This window comes from Pristis pectinata, chromosome 17, assembly GCF_009764475.1.
Source record: "Pristis pectinata isolate sPriPec2 chromosome 17, sPriPec2.1.pri, whole genome shotgun sequence".
NCBI lineage: Eukaryota > Metazoa > Chordata > Chondrichthyes > Rhinopristiformes > Pristidae > Pristis > Pristis pectinata.
The window spans coordinates 39,930,605-39,956,391 of NC_067421.1; the positions used below are offsets into that span (position 1 = coordinate 39,930,605).

Genomic DNA, 25,787 nt, shown 5'->3' on the forward strand with positions numbered 1-25,787 from the left:
ATTATTATCATATGCTATTGCAACAAAATATTTAATCCAGCAAATGGTGATTTTTTTTCCTAACCTTACAGTAACTGGCCCTTCAGCCCAGCTAAGCTCATCCATGTAACTGTTCAAATGCTTTTTAAACATTCTAATTAATTGAATTTACCACTACCACCTTCTTTGGCAACTCTTGCCCTGTAGATCCCCTTTAAATCTTTCCCCACTCACCTAGTCCTCTAGTCTGACACTCCCCTACCCTGGGATAAAGACTGACTATAGATAGATACACCTCTCATGATTTTATAAACCTCGAAGGTCACTCCAGTGGAAACAGTCCCAGCCTTTCCAGTCTCCACTCATAAATGAAGCTCTCTGATCCTGGCAGCATCCTTGTGAATCTTTTCCCCACCCTCTCTAGCTTAATTGCACCTTTCCTATTCTGTGGTGACCAGAACTGTAGGCAATACTCCAAGTGCTGTCTCACCAACCTTTTGTATAACTTTACACCAAATTTATTTACTGATCTTTTCCTTCACTTTCCCTCCCTTCATTTCACAGTATACAGCCTTTTAGATAAACACTGTTTTTGTTTTAAAAAGTCTTATACTTCTAAATTGTTAAAGTATAATTTATTGATAGCACTTGTTCTCTTAACAACACTCAACTTTAAATCTTACAGCATTTATCATCCAGGAAATCTCTGCAGTTAAATGGAGGCCAGGACTATGGCTCGGTATACGCCCACTGGCTGTGCTTCCAATAAGGCAGAACAGCAAGGAGGCTACCACAACATATGCTGAATTTAAAATTAGATGGTAGAAACAGACAAGTCTCATCAGCTTCCTGTCCCCATTTAATAGGTTTATTTAAATAAACGCAGAGGGATTCTTTTGTACAGAAATGGTCATTAAATTCACTATCTATCATTAAATTCACTATCTACTTAGGTTCCTTTACAAATATCATGTTTTCATCCAATGAAATTAAGAGGGCCAAGAATCTCCAGCTGGAAAGCACAGTACCTTGGACTCAAGGGCATCACAAGTGGGAATTTAACATGGGCAAAACTCTAATGATGTTTGCACTTCAAGTCAAAGGACATTGAGAATCCAAAGCAAACCACATCAGGACAGATTAACGAACATTCACAATTCACTACCAATTAGAAGAATGAAACAAGTTTTAGTTACACACTGTTAAGAGACTACTTAATTTACCTGGATTTGCACACTGAAGACTTTCAATACATCACTCAAAGCCTTAAGATGTGCTGAAACACTGGAATAACAATTAAAATGCTTTCATTTTGTGGATTTTTTTGTTTATTCTTTTCTCAGCAGTTTATCATTTCACATTTATGCAATAAATGTACTGTAAATATGTACTAGATCCCAGATGTGCTGTGGGAAAGGTCAGAGTTAATAAGACCACATATTTTCACATACCTACACGCACCTTGCACGGACGACCTGCTCACACTCCGAGAGGTGACGGTGTAAAAGCCACTTTGTCCTGGGACTAGAAAATTACTTTCAGAGTAAACAGCTGCTCCTATGTGTCTGCAATAACAACATGGACTCAACAATTGCTGGTCTCCACCAATGAAACAGTCACCAAAACCTATACTTGCATATTCTACATGCTGGATTTAATTACATTATAGGCAACCGTAAAGGTAGTTCACAGCTCATTTAAAAAGACTTTTTTTCCCAAAAAAAGGCACTAAAAAGCTTGCCAAAGCTATAGATACAATTTTCTTGCAACCAATAAATAATTTCTTTTAATAGAATTGACAAACATACTGAGAATACCTTATGGTCAATGCAATCAAGGTGCCAAAACAACAGATTCATTGTTATACACCAGTTACTTGTTTCTTCGTCCCACTATGCAGAACCTGCACCTTTTTATCATTGTAGCACCCAACTTATGAACTTCACTTCCAATACAACATTTTTTACATTAACAATCCACAAATATATTTCTCAACATTAACTAACAAGCTTCCTTTCTGCTGTTCCCAGATCAATGGACTTTTACAGGAATTTCACAGAAATTATAATGAAAAACATTACTGATAATCATCAGTCTGGATGCTGGGTTAGGATAAGGTTTATTTTTAATCCCTAGAGCCACTCTGGTTACAAAGTTCTCTACCAGACCCCCAACCTCTCACCAACCCCCAGTCTGGGCTCCTTTTGGGAAAGTCTAAATATGAGACATTTTATTGAAGTAAAGTTTAAAAAGTTAAAATATATAAATTTTTGGATGAGCAAAAGGCAAGACAAATCAGAATGAACATTGATTACACAACTGAGGAAATCGAGACATTGTAGCAAGAGTAAAGAAATGCAATGAAAATTGATTCACACCAACAGAATCAAACAGCACGCAGTATCCATTGTACATTGTAGACATATTTAGGAAACTACAATTTATCTTAAATATAAAACTGAATTCCCCCTCTAAAGTGGGGCAAAGCAATGGTATCACAACCCTAAGTGTTAGAGCTCAGAGGGTTCAATGAAGTGCAGAAGTTGTTGCACTTGGATATGGCTTGCGTACGCTGGACTATAACGCCCTGGACTTCCAAACTCTCTGTAAGGGGAGCTCCCAAACCTTCCAGGACTATAGCTTTGTGGATTAGGTCTCCCAAGAACGGAGGCACCAGGGCTGCATGGAGAACTCGGTGTGATGGACTGTACCTTCGGTTTCCCTTTAAGTAGAGCAGGGCTCGGCCAACTGCAGAAACAAACAGAAGGTTTATAAAAACAGTGGCATGCAAATTTACTTTGTCCTCTTGCCCAAAGAATTCCTAACACCATGCTTGCTGATTAAACTCAAATCTGCTCCTACACATACAACAAAAGGCAGCTACTTTAAGGATCAATGTGTTTTTTTTACACACAGAACAACTATAACCAGAACTACAAGGTGTTAACTACAGGGAGCCTTGGTCAACACTGCACTAGTATAAAGACTGCAGCACCATTTTGTCTAAAATACAAACACCCCACTGCGTTGGCAAGCATCAAAAATACCAATGTGTGCAAATGACCATAAAAGACCCGTTCACTTTATTGACTGTTTTATTCATTATCAGATTAAGTGCGATGCCACAGTTTGCTTTTAACTATGGCTCAGGGCTTCCGCACGTGGTGGGGAGCAGGAAGTTGAATAAATGAGAGTGTAAACTGCAGGAGTAAATTGTTAAAATAATGCATTCACTGGTCCACCTATAATCTCCTGTCCAACCGACTGAAAAGGTCTTTAGTTTGCTCAGAATCTCGGCAGTGTAGCTCAGGTAACTACAAGCCCACAGGTTCTTCAAACCCATGGTGTCTAAAACATACGGAATTTTTAAAGTTACTGTGCTTTGGGTGGAACATTGATTGAGTAGAGGGGACCACAGGGGGTTTGAGGGATTTGTGATGATACCACTTCAGGAAGGAAGAGCAGGAGATTTCCCAGAGCGTCCTGGCCAGCATTTCTCTCTCTCAGCCAAACACCAGAAACAATACTAACTGCTCGTGCTTCCTGCAGCTGAGAAATCAGCTGTAATGTTCGCTGACAGAAGTGTCTGTTCTGTGCTCAAGGACACATGAAATGCTCTGCCCCTTCTCCAAAAATTGAGATACAAATTGTCCTGTTTCCCTCCTATAAGCTCATAATATTTGGGACACATTACAAATGAGCAGTGCTTACATAAACATAATGAAAGTACTCAGGTTCTGCTAATCCTGATTTTAAATATCAGAATTATTAATACTTCACTCAAAATTATTTGCATAGAATTACTTCAAGGTGCTAAATACATTTTTAATGAAATATATATTGTAACAGTTTTATTTCAATTTGGATCATTTCTGGTTGTGGAGGCAATTCCTGGTCTACACCAAAGGATAAAATTATTAAGCATATTTCACAACAGACTGTCCCAAAGTACTCGACAGTCAATGAAGGTGCAGTCACTGCTGTATGTAGGAAAATACAGGAACCAACTTGTTCACAGCAAGGTTGCAAAAAACAACAAACTGAGTGACAAGAAAAGTACTTTTGGAGATGTGCAGGCTTTGGAGAGGGTGCAGAAGAGGTTCACCAGGATTGGAAGGTATTAACTGGAAGGAGAGTTTAGACAAACTTGGATTGTTTTCACTGGAGTGTCGGAGGCTGAGGGGCGACCTGATAGAGGTATAAAATTATGGGAGGCATCGATGGTTAAGTCAAAGTCTTTATCCCAGGGCATAAAGTCATAGAGTTATACAGCATGGAAAAAGACCCTTCAGCCCAACTTGTCAATGCTGACCAAGCTGCCTACCTGAGTCACTCCCATTTGCCTGTGTTTGGCCCATACCCCTCTAAATCTTTCCTAACCATGTATCTGACCAAATGTTGTAACTGTACCTGCCTCCACCACTTTCTCTGGCAGCTCGCTCCACATACCCACCTCCCTCTGTGTGACAAAGAGGGAGTCCCCTCAAGTCCCCTTTAAATTTCTAGACTACCCTGGGGAAAAGACTGCCCATTCACCTTATCTGTACCCCCATGATTTCATAAACCTCTAGAAGGTCAGTTTAAGGTGAGAGGGGGAATGCTTAAAGGAAATATATGAAGCAACTTTTTTTTTACACACAGAAGGTGGTAGGTACCTAGAACACCCTGCCAGAGAGGTGGCAGAAGCAGATATAATAGTAACCTTTAAGAGGCAATTAGACAGATACATGAATAGGCAGGGAATAGAGGGACACAGACCATGTCCAGGCAGATGAGATTAGTTTAGACTGGCATCATGGGCAGCGCAGACATGGTATTTCCAGGATTCCTTTCATTCATGTTCATAGCATCTGCAGTTCTCTGCTCATCCATTTAGATTTGGTGGACTGCAGCCAAACCTAAATAGACACTAGAACAATACAGAGCTTCATCTTCTAAATTCAGTTAGTAAAGACCACCTAAAAATGCAGAATTCATCTCCATATTATGAAACATGCCCAAGAATCAAGAGCAGACTCAGCAATGGCATTCTTTCACATCAAGAAATAAAAACAGTAAAAAGATTGCACCATTCTGTCAGGAGGGCGATGTCCTAGGATACCAGCCTCTCACTCCACTGACTGGAGATATCCTTATGCCAAATTTCTCATGGCTTTGGATTCAATTCACTACTGGCTTGCACTTATTAGATCTCAGAGGATTAGTGGGGAAAAGAATTTGCCTCATTATGGCATTTAAACCACTAAGATGATAAATCTGACTCATAGGCTGTGTCGAGTTACTTTGTTCTATCAGCAATAGTTCTCCTAGAATGGCAGAAGGAAGTTCAGGGCGTGACTTCCAGATCCTGAACTATGATGGGATAGGATTCAATTCAGCTTCAATCCACTTCTTCGACTTCCTCTGTGTTTGACAATCACCCATTGATAATTGAGTGAAGTAGTTAAGGTCTGTCATCAATACACCCTTACATCAGCAGGGTTGGTGGCTGGTTAGTGCTGCCAATAACTACACATTTCTTCCTTACATATTAAAGTTAATTACAATCTAATTTTAATTATATCTATCATCTTAATATAGTACAAGATCTTCACAAGTGTATCACCCAGAACTTTACTGCAGAACCTGAATACAGATACGAGATCTCACTCTTCAACATAAAAGCTAACAGTTAGTAACAAACACTTGCTATTCATCATAACAATTTGGCTTCAATGGAAACACTTAAGACACAACTTGGAAACAGATGCATCATTACAGCAGCCTAATATTCTGCTGAGTGACAACTGCCATGCTGGTGACCACACAGGATTACATGACTAACTTCTACCTCAACTTGATCACCTAAATAACATGTCCATTATTTTTTGTTAGCATTTCTGCAAAATTTAATCCATGAAAAAACACAAAATATGCTGAAAGTAGCGAGTTCCACAGCAAGTATTTGGAATCAGGGATTAAATCCTCCTGGAAATGTAAAAACTACAGCAACTCTCACAAGCAATACTTCCTTTCAAATCAGTTGGCCAACAAAAAATGCTGACATTATCCTAGTAGCTGGCTTTCAGCCTTGTTCATCTGAAAGTGGTGGCTATCTCTTGAATACTGTGCGATGGGTGCCTACAGCACTGCAGCACTATGGAACTAGCCCTCGCATGTACAGACTCAGAACAAACATTAGCAGCTGGCACAGCTCTGAAGACAAAACCATCAGCTCCAATTTTCCAGCTTGACAGACACAAGTACATCACCACAGGATCAAGGATCTGCATTCAAGAATAGGAATATAATCCTTCCCAAGTGGAAGGAGCTGGACCTGAGGTCGGCATCAGACACAAGAAAAATTAGCACAGCAGGCAAAATAAAATCAAACAGAAGATTCAATGGTCTTCACGACTTGATACTGGGCTCTGGGAACATTTAATGCATCAGATTATTTGAGTTATGAATTGTAACGGTTATGGCACTGGAAAAATATCCTAGAGGTTCAGCTTTAAAGTTGCCCCATGACAAGATATAAAGGTAAATTCAGTATATCTGGTCACTTGTGGGAGATAGCAGGACCAGTAAAATATAAAAGGCCGTGAAGGATGCCAGACAATAAAATTTAAAACACTTTGCTAATGTCCTGCTTAGGAGGGAATCTGCCACTCAGCAACACCCTACCTCCCTTCGCCCTGAAACATCTTGCCTGAAGTGCACTAAAAACCAGTCACATACTGTGTAGTTGGTTCATAATGCTCTTATAAGGCCACTACCAAGTGCCACAGAGAGCTCACCATCACCATCCAAAGACAAGTACTGAGTGCCAGGCTTACCTGATGTATTTTAATTAATATTAATAATGTATAAGTAGGTCACGATAAGATACTTCTGCTATTTAAGAGAATGTGGCAATTATATTCTTGATAATTACATGTCTCAATGTGTGTGACTATTTTCGCTTTCAAAACCCACCTCTGCATTTCTGACAGAGAGTAAGACTGCATTCGGTTCTTCCATCGATGTAAGCATGGGAACTTCTGTGGGTCAATAACAACACTGTTCAGTGCAGCCAGGACATCACTGTCTAGCTTAGTTGGTTCATCTCTGGAGGGGAGGAAAGAAGATTGTTGACACTTCGAAAACAAAAAAAAATCTTTAAGTAAAACACACAATCTTACAAGCAAAAATATTATTTTAGTACTCCCTCCTTCAAGCCGCATCGCTTGTTGAATTGTTTCCCCTAGCAGGTCTCCATCTCTCCAAGCACGTGGAAATGTTATGTCTCAACACAGTAGGTGAAGCCTTTTGACTCTGCAAATCATTGTGTTCTGGCCTGGTGTCTGAGTGTCATTCAATAGTAGTAATTTGAACCAAGGCTAATTTTTCCCCCACAACCACCCCAAGGTGCATGAGCCTGTCTGAGGAACGCGATTAGACTCAGGAGACACAAGAGACTGCAGATTCTGGAATCTGGAGCAACAAACAATCTTCTGGTTGCAACCGTGCATCAGGATGGACTGAAGCAGACCAATAACTGCATGGGTCCTGATGCAGGTTTTTGACCTGAAACATCAACAATTCTTTTCCTCCCACAGATGCTGCTCGACCCGCTGAGTTCCTCCAGCAGATTGTCCACGAGACTCAGAACAGGTTGGTCAGCATAGATTAGATCAAGTTCCAAAAGGAGGAAGGGAATCATTTTAAAACTGCTTTTTTAATTGTCTATAATATTTTGCTACAAGTTTGCATGATTCGCACAGAAAAAGAATGCAGATTATAAATGTGCCCGAGAAAATATACCTACAATTCGAAATAAACAATCTTCCAGGTAGATTCCAGTAATTGAAACAATGGATTCAGACATTGAACAGTGCAACAGTGGAACAGAAATTGGCACATAACTCAGATTAGAACACTCCCTTTCAATCACTGCCATTGATTTGATTTAATCAGGATTAGCAATATCAGTGACGTGAAGGGGAAGAGCTCATTCACTCTGGGCATCGGGAGTCAGCACTGTGCACTCACACCACCCAGGAAACTTTGCCCAAATAAAATGCTTTAATCTTTAATAAAGCACTAGTACTTTGTTTAGCTTTCAGGATGCGTTCCCGGGAACAAGAGCACTAATGGAATCACCAGTAAAGGTGGACATTTTAGCATTGTATATATGGAGCTGATGCATTACTGACAGCAGTGCTGTCCTGGGAACCTGGCGTGAACCCAGCAATGAGTTGGTGTGGAGAGGCTGCCCATTACAGTGGGTGTTGGGTGGACTGGAGCAAGGTGCAGCAGCTGATCAGGCTGAGATGTGGGGCTCAGGACTACACCCTGGCCAGTGCTGGAAGCTGCCATCTCCATTCTCTATGCTTGGCTGCACAGCTCTGGGCTGGGGAGAGGTGCAACCAAGGAGACAGAAGTAACAGCATCCATCATACCTAACAGGAGGTGACTGATGGGAGAGACTATAGGATCAGAGCTGTCTGTCAACACACAGAGCAGGTGCTGCCAGTCTCCAGCAATGGCCTGCACTCGCCGTATGGGCCAGGGTCCAGTCCTGAGCCCACCTCAGCACTGAGCAGCTGTACTGCTTGCACTAGCCCACCCAACACCAGCCCTCACCGGCAGCCAAAATGGCTACCAATTCATTGCTGGTACCGGCAGGGATTGGCACCAGGTTCCTGGTACACCAATGCTCAGTAGTGGGGAGGACAGTGGCTCCTGCAGGTACTAAACACAGCAGCACACAATCCATGTGGATGGATTTTAAAGTACAGGGTACTGGGGGGGGAAACGGTGTATGCACCTGGAAGTGTTTCAGTGCTTGGATTGAAGATGCAAGAGAAATATGAAGAATCCACACTGTGGGAGAGCACTAAGCCAGATACCAGTGTATTAGATTTTCAGTGGATAAGCACGTCACATAGTAAATTCAGTCTGAGGGAGGGAAAACCTGAAATTGTGCCTGATCCTGCCGAATGATAAAACTTTTATTGCAAATAATACAAGAAAGAATTTAAAGCACAAAGAACTGAAACAATAGTGTGTTTATACAAGTCCCCAGGGGAATCAGTCCACCTGGCTACACACAGTTTGTTCAGTTACAGCTTCCTTCCTGGAGCTTGAAGCCCACATTTAATGGTATTTTTGTATGGCAGAATAATTACTGCATGTTTGCTGACCATTTTGCAGGTGATTACTAAGAATATTTGATGGATGGTGTCCTTCTCTTATTAACTGACTGGATTTGGGGCAGTGGGTGGCCCCTTTCACAAAGCCTCAGTTTCCTTGAGCTGGGACTGGAGGACATGCCCAAGACCCTATAACCTCTGTTTGAACATCTGTGCATGTATGAAGATATATAGCAAGTTGAAGACAGTGTCAAACTTGACCTGGTTCAAGCTCATGAATACAGAATGGGCACTTGGCAGAAATGCTAAAGTGCTTTGTAACCTACACTTACTCCAACAGCTGAATTACTACACATTAGTAGTAATTTACACTACAGGCTAGGATTCTTGGATGAATGGAGTTAGAGTAAGCTCAAGTAAATAACAGCAGGAAATAGTGTACTGGATTGTTGCAATGCTTGCAAAAATGATAGAAGGAAGTTCCTGCATTTAACGTAGGAAAATACCAAAAGGTAGGGTGGGCTTTTGTTGAAACATTCATACCAAATTAAAATATTTGATTGTGTTCAGTATCCAGGAAATGCCCTGCACCTTTACCCCCACCAACAACACATTAATATATATAGTTCCTTACCCAACTAGAAATATCCCCTTGGTAGTTCCTTTCCTTACATATCCTGGAGCATGCTTTGGCGGCAGCTGCTGTCTATCTTCTGACGAGCTGCAGAAGTTTTCCAACTGCATATTGTACCTTGAGTTTAGTTTGTGTTGAGGTACACCGGATTCCTGTGTTGAAAAATGTGCAGAAACCTCCCTTGTCGAAGCAGGAAAATTATCTGTTCTACAGTACAAGCTGCTGTGTTGTGCGTAGTTCTTCTTGCTGTCAAGCTGTAAAGTAGCTATCTTTGATGTACATAATGACAGTGGATCAGTGATTTCATCGCCACCTTCCACCACAGGCTGCTGCCTTGGTCCCGCCTTGAGTAATACATCCTCTTTGTTCAATCCTATTTCCGTCAGCTCATCACTCTCAGCTTTTATACGTTCAGCACCCTGCTTCCACACAGAGCCTTTGTCGTGAGCCATCAAACCCAAAGTGTTACCCTCCATTGGCTTTGCCGTTACTTCAATCTCATGTTCCTCTGGAGATTCTATGAGCCTGTCGGAAGGCAAGTTTCTCTCTCTGTCATCAAGCAGTGAAAGTTTATCAAATTCAGCCATGAGATTAGAAATGGGGAAAAGATCACCTGCTGAACCAGGGATGGTAAATGAACGAGGACATCGCCCCACAGGCTTTTCGTCAATGGGAGAACAAATTCCATTTAAATTTGACAAAATCTCTTTGTCAGGATTACTTAGATTGTCCATGGAGTCAATAATGTCCGTTGTGCGCTGCACAGGAAGTATATGGCACCCATTTTCTTCAATGGCACCAAAGCTAATTCCAGGCAAAACTGCTGATTTGCTGACTTTCAATGCAGCATTTTGTCTATTTTTTATTTCTTCAAAGCTATCCAGAAATGCACCAACAGAGACAGAGTTGCTGTATTTACTGTTTTTACCTATGTTAAGGAGAGGAAAAAAATGAGTTTTGAGTGCATTTTCCTGACACAAATACCTCAGCAATCTGAGAGAGTGGTTTGATTTTAGTTAAAAATATTAGACTTCAATATTCCCTTCAACATAAGAGAAAGGATCAGAAGTTGGCTATTTGGCCCTTCAAGCCTGTTCTGCCTCTCATCAAGATCGTGGCTGATCTCCTACCTTGGTTCCTTTTTCCTGCACTATCCCCATATCCCTTGATTCGCTTATTATTCAAAAATATATCAATCTCCACAGTGTTCTGGGATAGAAGATTCACCACACTTTGCAGGAAGGAAACTTTCCTCATCCAAGTCTTAAATTGCCTATCCCCTCTTCTGAGGCTGTGGCCCCTGGTTCTAGACACCTGAACCAGAGGAAACCTTCCTTACATCCAGCCAGTAATCATTTTATAAATTTCAATGAGGATTCTTAGGGATAGGATTTATGAGCATTTGGAAAACCATGGCCTAATTAGGGACAGTCAGCATGGCTTTGTACAGGGCAAGTCATGTCTTACTAACTTGATTGAGATTTTTGAGGAGGTGATTGATGAAGGTAGAGCTGTGGATGTTGTCTACATTGATTTTACTAAGGCGTTTGACAAGGTCCCTCATGGAAGGCTAATCCAGAAGATTAAGATGCATGGGATCCATGGCGAATTGGTCATTTGGATTCAGAATCAGCTTGCCCTTAGGAAAGAGCGGGTGGTGGTTGACGGGACTTACTCTGGTTGGAGGTCTGTGACTGGTGGTTTTCCGCAGTGATCCATACTGGAACCTCTGCTGTTTGTGACATATATATACATAAATGACCTGGATGAAAAGGTAGATGGGTGGGTTAGTAAATTTGCAGACGATATGGAAATTGGTGGTGTTGTGGATAGTGTAGAAGACTGCCAAAGGATACATGTTATAGCTCCCTGAAAGTGGCTACACAGGTTGATAGGATGGGAAAGGTGGCATATGGCATGCTTCCCTTTATTAGTTGAGGAACTGAGTTCAAGAGTCAGGAAGTTATACAAAACTCCAGTTAGGCTGCGTCTGGAGTATTGCATTTAATTCTGGTCATCCCATACAGGAAAAATGTGGAGGTTTTGGAGAGGGCGGGGGAGAGGTTTCCCAGGATGCTGCCTGGATTATAAGGAGCCATAAAGAGAGGTTGGACAAACTTGGGTTGTTTTCTCTGGAGCAGCAGAGGCTGAGGGGAGATCTGATAAAGGTTTATAAGATTATGAGAGGCATAGATAGACAGCAGTATCTTTTTCCCAGGGTTGAAATGTCTGATACCAGAGGACATGTATTTAAGGGGGTAAGTTCAAAGGAGATGAGTGGAGTATTTTACACAGTGGTTGGTGCGTTGATATGCATTGCCAGGGGTGGTGGTGGTGGGAAATACGATAGAGATGTTCAAGCGGCTCTTAGATAGGCCCATGAATCTGCAGGAAATGGAGGGATATGGACATTGTATAGGCAGAAGGGATTAGTTTAGTTGGGCATTTGAATATTAATTTGTTTGGCAACATCATGGGCTGAAGGGCCTATTCCTGTGCTGTACTGTTCTATGTTCTACCTCCTCTCATTCTTCTAAACTCCAGAGAATGCAGGCCTAAATGATATAATCCTCAACTCATTAGCTATTTCTCCTCAGTCTCTTCTCATTGCAAACCTACCATCCCTGGAGTCAGCCTGAAAAATCACTGCTGCTACCCCTCTATGGTAAACGCATCCTTTTTTTAGGTAAGGAGGCCAAAACCGTATGCAACAATCCATGTGCCATCTCACCAAGGCTCTCGATAACTGCAGTAAAACATCTTCATTCCAGTCTCAAATCCTCTTGTAATGAAGGCCAATTATTTGCCTTCCTAATCACTTGATGCACCTGCGTGTTGGCTTTTAGTGACTGCTCTACAAAGACATCCAAGCTCCTTTGTTCACCGTTTCAAAAAAATACTCTACTTTTCTATTTTGTGCATCAACTGGTTAAGTTCACATTTTTTGACAGTACCTGTATCCCCTTGAAGCCTCTTTACACTTTCTATCTTTCCCACAACTCAACCTAGTTTTACGTAAACGGCAAATTTGGAAATGGGACATTCAGTTGCCTCAGCCACATGCTAATACAGATAGTGAATTACTGGGGCCCAAGCACTGATTCCCTCCATACCCTACTGGTCATAGCCTGCCTGTTCATTGTTTTCTTTGTCCAATAATCAATTCTCAATCCATGCCAATATATTATCCCCCAACTCCACTATTAAGGTTAATAACGATTTCAGAACGATACAACAAATTTTAAAAGCACTGATGGAAAGATTGGTTCCACAAGATATGACGCTATGATAAAGGGCTGTTTATCACTAGGAGAACCTTTTGTTATATTGTGAGCTATTAGAACATTGAGCATTGCAATACAAATAGCTAGTGAGATGGGGATTATATCATTTTAATCTGCACCAGAGGATTAAAGAAAAGAACACTAATATGGTGTGGTCAAATTAAAACAGCTAATCTAGAATTAAGCCCAACACTGGGGACACAGTTTAAACCAAACAATGATCTTTGTAGAGAGTGCTGGTGTGCACATCAGCAGATGCTCTCCCCCAACTCTCCCACCTCCACACACAAACATATTTCATATGATAATTAACAGTGCAAAATGTTGCAGTCTCTCTTTCCCAAAGTTTGAAATTCTGGCACGAATTTTCCAGACATAACCCACCCAAGCAGACCTTCTAAGCTTTTACCAGCAGCTATGAAGTGATACATCAGCTTCTTCAAAATGACTGTTGAGAAGGCTGACCCTCTAAATGACATGAACCAGGCCTGCCATGCTCTCAGTGGCTGGATGTTGTTCCCTCTCTGCCATACTTGAACTGCTCATTATTGATTACGCTATTGCCCTGGAGTTAATCTCACTGCATTCAAGTTGATCACAATGAGCGCTACCTTCCCCACGTAATGTTGCTGTCGCCTCTATGGTGCTGAATGGAACTATGGCACTTGGCTAGCAGCTAACATATCAGACTATTATCACAGGGACATCACTAAGTTGACTCCTTCTGCGTGCAATATCAATGATTCCAAGGTATTTTTGTACTTACCACTTGGTGGAGAACTTTTGAGTCTATTACAGATATAGATGTCTCCTCCTTCCTGTTCAGATCTTCTACTCAATTCTTTTTTGCTCAAATATTCTTCTATTTTTCTGATTCCTTCTGGTGCCGCAAGATCAATAAAACAGCCAAGAAATTCCCAGTATTCAGCCCATGGATGCCCCATTTCATGAGCTAAATCCCTGAAACAAAATGTTATCGCATTGCATATGAACTTACAGAAATCTTAACCATGAGAGAGTTAAAAACCTTTTTTAGGAAAAAGTATTTTCATTTTTCTGTAGCTGAATTTCTGTTATTTAAATGATAGTTAATGGAACTGAAATAAGTTACAAGTGTTCACCAGACAAATTATACATGCCCTACATGTATGTAGTGATTCTGCAATCCCCTCAGGGAGTTGAACTTGGCAAATTCTCCCCCCAGTCTGAGCTCATCGTTCTCCTGATTGCTTCATTTCTATTATATGTACTATTTGATATCTACTGCTAAGATCTTTTGGGTAACTCATCACAGTTTACTTCCTCTCAGCACCAACTTGTGTTTCGGTAGGGTTCAATAGAAGTATCAGTGGGCTAGTTAACTGCTGAAGAAATCATATCATGGTTTGACAGGTGACTAAGTAATGCCCCAATGTGTAGTCATTGGCACTCTGGTTAAAGTCAATTGATTCATAAGTTTACTTTCTCTGAATGGAATAGTACAAATAGGAAACTGAAGAATGAAATAAAAAACTTTCATTATTTTAGAAATAGCTCATCTTACTCAGACAGTGGTTTCATGTTGCCTCCTTGAAGATCCATGGTGTAACACTTCCTTACTACAATTCTTCATTGTGTCACCCTTACCTTCCAACTCGTTCGTAACCTCGTTCAACATCAGTCTTTTTAAATTGGCTTGCACTCTCCCGGGATGGAGTTTTCCATATTCGCCGAAATTCAGTTGCCTAATTTAAAACAAAGGGAAACATTGCAAGGGTACTAATAAACTGAAACTGCTTGAAATTAAATAAAAATCTCTCTCCCCACCCCCCCTCCCTTTTTTAGTCCCTAGATGAACCAATCATAAACACTACAGGTTAGAGATCCTTGCTGGTAAAAGTCCCTTCTTTGAAAATGATCCTGTCTTTGAAGATTCCCCGGCTAAACCAGTCTCAATTGATTGAGTTTCTTCAGGGTGATGGGAGTGGCAAAATGTTATCCCAGTAAACCCAACAGTTGAACATTTTGCAATGACGTGCACAAAGCAACTGATAAACTCTTGTAAATCTGCTTGTATGAGAGTTGAGATAATAGTAACTATAATATTAGCTACTGAAAAGTAAAGATTTATCATATTTGATGATAAATACAGCTCCATAAAGATGACATTTAAAAAAAAATTTAAATGTTCAGAATCTGTAAAAACTTAGTTTCATCTAAATCTTTCACCTTCAATGGAAAGCCATTGACCTGAGATGTTAACTCTGTTTCACGGTTACTTATAGTAACCTTTATGTATTGCACTGTACGGCTGCCGCAAAACAACAAATTTCACGACACACGTCAATGATAATAAACCTGATTCTGTCTACAAGTGCTGCATATTCCAGTACTTGCTGTTCTTACTCCCCTTATACACTGACCTTTCCTGCTATTCCTTCAGCTGCTCGTCAAGCCATAATACATAACCCCTGCCAGCAAGGATATAGGGAGAAAATAAATGAAGAGCAATACAGGAGAAAAACTTGCAAATGGCCAATGAGCATCATGCAAAGAAGTTTATTTTGAAGCAAATCACATAAAGAGATGCAATAATTCCTTGCGAGTATAGATGCAGATCTATAAAAACCCAAAAATCTGCATATCATATTTATGTGAACCAACAAGAAATATTTTAGTTTCTTTGGTCAACATGTATTTGAACACGAGAAGTGTAATTTTTAAAAATACCTTGCAAGGAGACATTGGTCCTGCAAATGCCCTAACTGCCATAACTGGATCCTTAGGATTCCCAGTGTGCTTGTATAAAGATGTGCAGAGAAGCTTATCTGCTGGATCAGGTGACCAGGGAGGACCAATGACAGGCGGGGATGAGTTGCCGATATCTCTTAGCAATGGCACATAACATCGATCTGAAACAGAGCATTGACAACTCAATCCTGGCATCAGTAACAAATAATACTTGTTGTAAGTGAAAATCCTAAAATAGAACAAAGCAGTTAAAGAGAAAACAGAGACTGAAGGCACCCAAGTTAGAGAGCAAGGTGCTGAAAATGGGGAATAGAATAGAGACAACATATACATTGTAGTTACTGTGATTAAATTTTGCAGGTCATTACAATCTCTGGTCAGCATTTAAATAAAATTAATGGGTCATTGTTTTTTCAGAGTAAACAATTCTACAAAATCACTTAGACCTGATCAATATTTTTTAAAGCTGAAAGGGAAACAAATGGATCTGTAAGCTGGGACCTGCAGAAATAGCAGCACCTTCTGGGGTGACGTCAGTACAACTGGAAAGTTTGCACCTATTAAAATTTTGCAAATCATTGGCCCTAAATAGTCCTAAAGTCATACTGTATAGCACAGAAGCAGGCCATCTCCACCCCATTCTTGCCAACCATCAAGTACCCATCTATACTAATCCCAATTACCACCAGCACTTGATCCAGAGCCTTCTATGCCTTGGCGATTCAAGTACTCGTCTAGATACATCATAAACGCTGTGAGGGTTGCTGCCTCTGCCACCCTTCTCAGGTAATGCATTCTAAACTCCAACCACTCGCTGGGTGAAAACATTGTTTCCTGTACCTACTCTAATCTTCTTGCTCCTTAAACCCATGCCCTCTAGTTATGAACCATTCAAGTAATTAAATAAATTGAAAACTTAACGGTTACCACAGAACAACCAGATAGTTATAAAACTTTAATAGGTTTCGTAATAAGCTTCAGGGAAGGAATCTGCCAACCTTACTCAGGGAAAAGTTTACTACTGTTTACTCTATCTATGCCCCTCATAATTTTGTACATCTTTATTATGTCCCCCATTGGCCTTCTCTGCTCCAAGGAAAACAAAACCAGCGTATCCAGTCTCTCCTCATAACTGAGAGCTCCATCCTAGGCAACATCCTGGTGAATCTTAAAGGGCAATATTGCTCAGGCAGTCTTCACCCATGCCACCCCCCAGCTTCTCAAAAAAGACAAGAGAGAAAGAAGACAACAATTGTTAGCAGGTAAAGCTTGACAAAAGACATGGCCCCAACTTGAAAGCCATTACTTACAAAGCAAATTCTATGCAGGTAAGGTTATTAGAACAAAATCAATCTACAAGGACAAGCAACCATTCCTCCAGATCACAATACAGCAAATTTGAAAATTATTCCCTTTGTGTCTCTCCCCCACCAGAACTTTTCAACATATGGTGCATCCGACAAACTTCCCTGAAGTGAAAATATACGCCATCAGAAGCACTACTTGCACATAAAATCTAAAAAATCTAAATTAAAAATATGCCAAATGGTAATTTGCATTAAAAGGTAATAAAGGTTTGGGGGGGAATACTTTCTCGACAATGTACTCCCATTTGCCCCAGTTTGGAAATGTGTTGGAAATACTTAGATTGTTTGATTGTGAACAGGAATCTAGTGAAGGATGCCATTTTTGGTCTCCATCACTCCTTAGTTGCTCTAGTGACTTGTGTTCCTGCAAACCTCCAAAATACCTTCATCATTTTAACAGGTCAAGCTTTCAAACTAGTCAGAGAGCAGATCAAGAGCCATACAATTTCATAAGCCCCTTCGAGGACACAAAGACTATATAGTATAATAATCATTGTTGTGCACAGGTACACAATTTTTGTCATATCTTTGGTGACTAACCTTGTAAATATTCTCTGATTTTTTCCTTTAGCTCCTCAGATTCAGTTTTATTCCGTTCGCAAATAACCTGAAAGCAAAAAATTATCAAACTAGAGACGGTGAATGAAATTCAAGTTTGGTATCATTTATGGAGCAAAAAAAACCTGAAACTTTACCTCCATAGGAGTAGACCCATACGCATTCTTCGAAACTTTGCAGATATCAGGATGAGAGCATAATACATTAACCACTTCTGCATGCCCAAACTTACAGGCAAAGTGTAACGGTGTGTCAAAGCCCTGAAAACAAGACCAGAGAATTTTTGCAAGTTTATTTTCCAATATTTGTTTGTGGGATATGGATATCAATGATAATGCTAATATTTATTGCTCATCCTATACCGACAAGACAGCTATGAGTCAATCATGTGTCTGCTGTTACACATTAGTAAAGATGGCAGATTCCTTCCCTGAAGGCCATTACTGAACCAGTTAAGGTTTTATGACTATCTGGTAGTTCTGTGCTTACCACTAAGTTGTGGATTTATTTAATAACTTGAATGGTACTACTGCTGAATTCAAAATTATGTCTTAGAATTAATGGTCTGTTCAGTAGATTAACCACTATGAAGCTGTATTCTGTCAGATGTTTCCTCATGTAATACTTTGAACTGAGCATGACTGACCAATGCATCCACTTTCAGCTTACAATATTTCTTGTTTATGAATTGTAAAAATAAGGATTTTAAGTGGTTTGGTAGGAAACGTTGTGGCTTTTTAAAAATCAGCCAGTGTAGAACATTCTCCAAGTATTTTTACCTTTTTAAAAAAAATGTACCAATTTTTAGCCCCATTTGCTGTCAGGATGCAATTAATGGCGGTAAGGCCCTTCTCCTTCAACTGCTTCAGTTCTTATGGTGAAGATGCTCCCAAGATGGTGTTAGATAGGGAATACAAGGAATTTGATGCAACAACATAGAACAAACAGAAATGCCAGAGGCAGAGGCATGGAACACAGAACAGAACTTGGAGACAAAGGTCCTTTAGTGTTAACTCAACTTTTAAGAGCCACTGCTCCCAATTCAATGTAACCAAATTTAATTAGCCAGTCATTTTATTAATTGAACCATCAATATTTATATTTAATTGCAAACAAAGCACTATTGTTTATTAAAAAGAAGCTTTTGAAAAATATTGTAAGTCACAACCATTAAGAGAGAAACTGTAATACCAACCCTTTTATCAGGTGTGTTGAGATAAAGGTCAACTATGTACTTAATGCGTTTTTGCAGCATAACTTCATCATCATCTGGATACATCAACAACATAAATTCAGGATTCTCCAATGTCTCCAGCAGAAGCTGACAAATTTGTGGCTGATTCTCCTTGGCAGCCACATGCATAGCATTGTACCGGCATCCTTCCTGCAATTAACACGAACATATTTGCTTACCCTTAGGAATCGTGTGTTCTGGAGCTGAAAGCTGTTACCTCTCCAGTGACTCCAGCATCTCCCTTCCCACCCCAAATATGCACCGTTCCCTAACCCAGATGTTAGGTAGGTGTTTGCAAAATAAACAGCTACAACAGAACATTCAGAGCAACCCTGATCCTAAATTATGCAAACTGGGCACCTTAACCTACCTCTTCCTTCAAAACCTTATCCCTTTCGGAGGCATGCACACATTGCTGTGGGGCATCTGTCCTTGCTCTGGAAAAAATTTAACATTACCCCTGCCTCCTATCCGAAAACAGGAGACTTAAATGGGAATCAATGCACTGATGGAGAAGTCCTCCCTTGTTGCACAACATTCAGTAAATTTGTAACTAACAGATAGGCACAGGCAGTCAACCTGAAATTATCCTGGGTACCATCACAGCCATGAGACAACTGCATTGACTGATTCCTCAGATGAAGGGGTTGTCTTATAGGGAAAGAATGAGCAGAATGGGCTTAAACTCTCGGGAATTTTAAGGATGAAAGGTGATCTAACTGAAACAGGGTTGACACTAGGAGGACATTTTCCCTGCTGGGGAGTCTGGAACTAAGAGGCATAGACTCATGGTAAATACTAACATGAAGAGGAATTTCTTCTCGGAGTGAACCTTTGGAATTATCTATTCTGGAAAGTGGTGGAGGCCAATTCATCACATTCAAAGCTGGATGGATTTTTGGACTACACGTGAATCAAGGCTTATGGGGATCAGTCAGGAAAACCAAAGATCACCTAGCCATCATCTACTCAATAACAGAGCAGGCTCAAAGGACTGTTCGTATTATTTTCTTATGTTTATATTTAGTGGTTCTTATGAAACAAGCTTTCCTGCTTATCGAGTTTGATTAAACATTCTCTCAGGCTTGAGAGAATGAAATACCAGTGGGCATTTGTAATTAACTACTGAATGAAATATCAAATCACTAGGATCAAAACCAGCCAGCCCAAATTACATCCAGCCAAAGGAAACCCACACAAACCATAAAGCATCAAGATCACTCGTTAAACCAATGTCACCGCAGTGACCAAGCAAAAACTTCCATTCCTTGTGCTCAAGACTGTACTTCCTGTAACCACTATATAAACTTGTTCCTTTTAGTTATACTTATTACCACATTTCCCTCTTAAGATCAGAAGTACAGTTCATGAAGGTGAAAATAATTTCCTTCACAGTTCAAACCTCTCAGTGACGAGATCTGGTAGTGAGCAATAAGCTACAATAGAAGCAACGAAATAATCCAAATTGATCTTGTTTATGATTCAGCTTTGTAAGATGGTCTGATCCTCAAACCTGTAGTACTGTAGGGTTGTCTCCAGAACCAATGAGATAACGTGGATTACTCCACACAAGTTCAAGAAAGGTAGCTCTGTCTCCTTTTTCAACAGCCTTCCGCAGTTTGGATGTTAAGTCCTGAGAGCGTGGACTTTTGTAACTGTTGGCTCGCTCCCTGTTGGTGCCTTCAGTTTCCAGAGAACCCATGAAATCTGACAGAACATTTAATTAAGCAAATAAAAGTCAAACATTTTACTTTGACCAGAGGAAGCCTCTTCTATAATGTTCAAAGCACCCAAATAAGTCATTAGTGTCCCTCTATCTCATCAAATGGGGAATTCAGAAAATACCAGAATGCTGAGGATATGGAACTCAATGTGTCATGGGTGAAAATTAAAGGCAAACTGCATAGATGCATTTGAGGGTAGGCAAGATAGGTATGACGCGGATGAAGGGGATAGGACAACATCGACAAATTTAGAGAAGGAAAGATAGGAAAGGCACAACATCAGCAATGGAACGTTGGATCCGAATGCTGTCTTGTGCTGTATCTTCTTTGTAGTTCTATGCAATACTACCCTGATGAAATGTTCATTAATGTTAAATTTTTTTTTTAAAAATTCACACCAAAGTCATGGTAGAGTTCTCAGAAAGAGAAAATCTTGCAACACAAGACAAAGCAAACAATGCTCTTTCAGAGGAAAGTGTGGCAACATAGTATGGTGATTGCAAATAGCAGAACAGTGGCTAGAAGTCTTTGATCCTACAGCTCTCCATGGAAAACCTACATTGTGGGAAGGGAGGGGAAGCTGGAGGAGAGGAAAGAAAATTGAGACAAAGAGCACCCTCTGACCATTGCTCCTGTTAAAAAGCACAGCAAACACTACTAAACTGGCATGAAAATGGAACGGCACAAAAAAATTCTGTAATACTGCCTGACATTGAGTTAATGAATGCTCCTCTCTGGGAGCTATACATTCCATGCATCAGAAATAATACTTTACAATAAACTGAAACAAATATGTTATCAGAAATGTCACGGGTTGTACTTCAGTCCCTTCTAATTACAAAGCTTTACTGATAATGGGTGTATTTCCATAGTTTTGTCCCGAGATTTCAAAAACTCTCCAAAAAAATGCAGGGTAAACATGAAAATGATACAACAGTTAATTTTTTAATTACTTTGTTCCATATCCTGATATTCATAATCTTTGGGTTTAAAAACTAGAAACTTGTCAGAAACTTAAGATCTGTGGAAAGAGAAACTGAGCTAATACTTCTGACAGAAGACCCTTCATCAGGCAGATCTTTGTTCTGAATATTGCCTCTATTTCACTTTCCACAGGATCTGCTGAGTATTTCCAGCATTGCCTATTTTTATTTCCAGCATCTGCAGTCCTCTTAATTTTCAGAAACTGAAGAGCGATCTATTGTCTTCATTTAATATATTAGATGCAGTTTCTCTTTCTGGTCTCAGAAATCTGTTTATGAAGGTCAGTCCAGTGGAAATAATTGTCCTAAGTAACAAATATGCTTTTCGAAAAATACCAAAAGCTATTTTTTACATGCACAAGTCAAATTTATGAAGTCACAGGGAAAAACTCCAAACTCCAGAATTTCTCATGAAAGATGACAACAAAAATTTACCTCTATTATGGATCACACCACCTTTCAGTGGAGATACACAGGCAGAGGATTTGGTTGGCGAAGGGTAGTAGTCACAAATACCTTTGGCAAACTTTTCAGCATCTTCTTTGTTGGTGAAAGCTTTGAACCGTGACCCTTTCATCATCTTTACAGCTTGAAGAGCTTCCTTCTTATCCAAATATACATGCACTTTATCTATTTGGGGGAAGGTCAGGAAGAACAGAAAGCAATTACAATAGGAGATTGTTATCTGCTGAACGTGGCCATTGATCAATCACTACAGCTCTGTGTCTCTGAGTTCATTGTTATGGTTATCATGATGGATGAGGAAACCATTTCCCCTTTTAGGCTTGCAAAAAAATGCAAGTGCACAAAGACAAAATCTAAATTTTACACGCTGGCACTACTGTGCATGGAGATGGCATTATGAATGGTATCTTACCAGAAACTTTAACTCAAAACAAGACTTGAATGAGTGTATAAATTGTGATGATCCCCCAGTTCACTTCTGGACAACTATCGGACACTTTCGGAGAACAGCATCAGGACTGCAGTCTAATCTGAATATGAGCAAACTTAACTGAAAAAAAATCCAAACCTTGTACAAATCCCCCAGTTCTCACAAATAATTAAAATCCACTCACAAATAATTAAAATCCACTGTCACGTACATGGTGATAATGAACTACCCAGAACAAACCAAATCTCTCTCTCTTTCTCTCTCTGAGAAATTCTGCCCCCATGTGGAGGCCAATCTTAAGGCTCAGATGGTGAAGGAAACTGCTCTGATTTGCTTTGATAGTTTTCTTTTACAGTAACCCAACATTCAAATCCAAGTTGTATCTTTGGTCTTAAGTCAGATTGCAAGCAGTCCTGCTGGAAACCCATTAGGTCAGTGATGCCTTGATTTTGTTCTGTGAAGGTTTTGGAGATGATTAAGGGAAAATTACCCAGGGGAAAGTCCCTCAATCATCTCCAAAACCTTCATAGTACAAAATCAAGGTTAGAGAAAGAAAGGATCTCTAGCTCATCAACACACAACCCTGTACCCTGGAACCGATCTTGGCATTCTACCGGTGCCTGGGAATTCTACGTAAGTAGATAGGATATTTTCTGTAGATTCAAAAGCGCAGAGAAATTCTTGCATTTGCTGAAATCACAACCAGAATTTTAAGCGGGGTTATACATCAAACTGTAGTTAACTTTCATTCTACTCAAAAACTCAAAAGGTTCTTATTCCCCATCACTACCTGAGAAAAGTCATCACTGTATTGCTTTAAAAGGTAATTACTTTGAAATGTGATTAATTTTAAATTATGTTTATTGCTGTCCTTTCTGAATGAACAGAATAATTGATTTGTTATAAGCAAGTGATAAGTACAGCAAGAGCTGCAGGGAAAGTATAATATGAGCAACAATGGCACTACAGCTAAACAAATGGGGTTTGTGGATGTAGTTATGTAAAGCCAAGGCTGTACATTCAAAGGGTAAATGTAGAGGGCTACAAAAATGAGAAAATGGTTTTAGTTGAAACGCTGGAAATCTGAATTTAAAAAATGAATACTCAGCAGGCCAGACAACATTCTGTACAGCGAGAAAAAGAGTTAGTATTTCAGGTCAATGACTCTTCATCAGAAGGTGGTTTTAATCTTGATCCCTTGTCTCAATTGATTCATCCAATCTGAAACCAGCTGGCAGTAGGCATTGAAACTAATTTCAAATGCTCCTCAATGGAGGAGAGGAAGAAAGATCTGTGACTTGGCTCCTGCTCCTAATCACCGTATCACTGTCTGTGATGACCTTCCCAACAAATAGCACATTCACATTTACTTTTTAGACTTAGACAAGAAGAGCAAGCAGCATTACTAATGAAACAGTAATCTATTCTAACAAGAGAGAAGGGGTAAGGAGTGAAAATGAGAGATGAAGAAATAAGGATGTGGTAAAGCTAGCTGAGAAGCACTGCAAAACCTATTTTATGGGATGGATTGGATGCAATTGAGGAATCAGGCCTTGTATGCAGCTTGGTTTCTCTCTTAGTTCAGACTTTAGGTTCAATAAGTATTTCAATGCTTTCATTTTGAAAAGACAGGCTAATTCTAATACAATTGCATTTCCTGAGAAAGAGGTGATGGGGAATAAGAACCTTTAAAACTCAGAAGAGTAACTTATTTGGCCCTAATAGCCTGCTCTGCCATTCAGAGAGGTCACTGCTGATCACCTACTCTATTCCATTTCCCTTAATACCATTATTTTTAATATAGAAAGAAATACTATTTCAAAGTCTCTTATCTCGCAGGACAGGCACTCCATCCCATCTTTGTGACCGCCTTCAGTTCACTGTGCCAGAACACATCTTCAGATTCAGAGCTAAATATTGCAATTGTCCTTCAAATCCTTGACAATTAGTGAAAATAGTCTTTGTCACCTTGAATTTTTTCATTGAAATATCTGCTTGTCATCCTCCATTCTTTGAGTCTTTTTCTTGCTTTTTTAAAAAATTAATCAGTAGACAGTACTATTTACTTCCAGTGTCAGGAAGAGTATATAAACAGACCAGGCTTGAACTAATATGAAATGAGTATTGCTTGACTGAAATCAGCTTGACCACAAGTACAAGTAAAACCATCACTGCAAGGTTTTTCTGACTAAATTGGCCTGTAACCTCTAAGTTCGGTTGCTCTGTATTTAAAAAATTGGTGACTAGAATCACTAAATTCCAGTTTATCAACGTAGCTATGGATTACAAAATGCTGGATAAATGTGTTAAATATTCACTTTTAGGATTATTACATGGATAAGCTACGATACCTAGCATTTGAATGTGCCACTACTGTTTAATGGAATTGGTACAAACTCCTCATCCAGGCACCTAAACATATCCGTTTTATTGCACAAGTTCCAAAATCTACGAATGATGCTGGCTCAAGCTGTCAGCACCATCTTCCACTCTGATGCTTATGCTGCTGGCTGCCTCTGCGCTGTCGGTGGACTTCTCATGAAGTCTAATGGGCAACACAGACTTTTACAGATTTTCCAAGTCGCAGTCTGAGATAATGAGCCTTAGTCAGGTTAAATCAGGCACAAATACAACATCCCCAGTAAAATCAGTAGGTAAAAGTAGCTGGCCCCAGAGTGGTAAGTAGACCTTTTATCTGAATCAATTCAGTTAGTTTAAATATGTGATTACAGTTTTTTTTTTACAAATTAGTATGTACACTTTTAAGTACTATTTTTAATACTTCCATGGATTTTCAAAGACTTCCACATATATCAAGTTTAAACAACAGCTTTCCACAACTGTTGAGTCAGATGGGAGAAAGTGCTCTTGCTGACTGTTGAGGTCTTTCTGGGAGTGTAAAGCATGAAGAGTCTGCACTATGCTGTACTGGATCCCATCAAACATCTGGGAGCTGGCCTTCAAGAGGCAGACTGTACCTGAGACCACACTGGAAGGCAATCTTGTGGTCAGTGGAAGATCTGCCCCAATATTGCTTTATTGCATAAATGACACATCTTCACATGTTTCAAACACATATTCCCTTCTCTTGACATTGCTTTGCCCAACCCCAGTCCCACAACATCACCCACCAATCTACATTACACATAAAAAGTGCATATAACATACATCAGTACCTATACCTTCACTCCCACATCATATCCATAATGGTCATCAGTATCAGTATCACTTGGCAAATGGGGGGTTTCTGAACATGTCATGGAGCTGCTGTCAGATCCATTAG

General features: G+C 39.9%; 1 protein-coding gene across 5 annotated transcripts in view; it reads right to left on the reverse strand.

Moving 5' to 3' along the window:
- Nucleotides 1–145: 145 nt before the first annotated feature.
- The window catches only part of ankle2 (ankyrin repeat and LEM domain containing 2), a 37,524-nt gene continuing 11,882 nt past the window's right edge, over nucleotides 146–25,787 (reverse strand). For 3 of the 5 annotated variants that reach the window (XM_052032147.1, XM_052032149.1, XM_052032148.1), the window contains 11 exons: nucleotides 22,045–22,239; nucleotides 20,416–20,609; nucleotides 18,864–19,052; nucleotides 17,806–17,928; nucleotides 17,651–17,717; nucleotides 15,723–15,904; nucleotides 14,640–14,737; nucleotides 13,780–13,973; nucleotides 9,730–10,657; nucleotides 6,937–7,068; nucleotides 146–2,727 (listed from right to left, as the gene is read on the reverse strand). In XM_052032147.1, coding sequence (XP_051888107.1) covers nucleotides 2,490–2,727; nucleotides 6,937–7,068; nucleotides 9,730–10,657; nucleotides 13,780–13,973; nucleotides 14,640–14,737; nucleotides 15,723–15,904; nucleotides 17,651–17,717; nucleotides 17,806–17,928; nucleotides 18,864–19,052; nucleotides 20,416–20,609; nucleotides 22,045–22,239 — 2,540 coding nt within the window. In that variant the 3' untranslated portion in view covers nucleotides 146–2,489. The remainder of the gene's footprint in view (nucleotides 2,728–6,936; nucleotides 7,069–9,729; nucleotides 10,658–13,779; nucleotides 13,974–14,639; nucleotides 14,738–15,722; nucleotides 15,905–17,650; nucleotides 17,718–17,805; nucleotides 17,929–18,863; nucleotides 19,053–20,415; nucleotides 20,610–22,044; nucleotides 22,240–25,787) is intronic. The other 2 variants (XR_007957663.1, XM_052032150.1) reach the window with 2 other exon arrangements.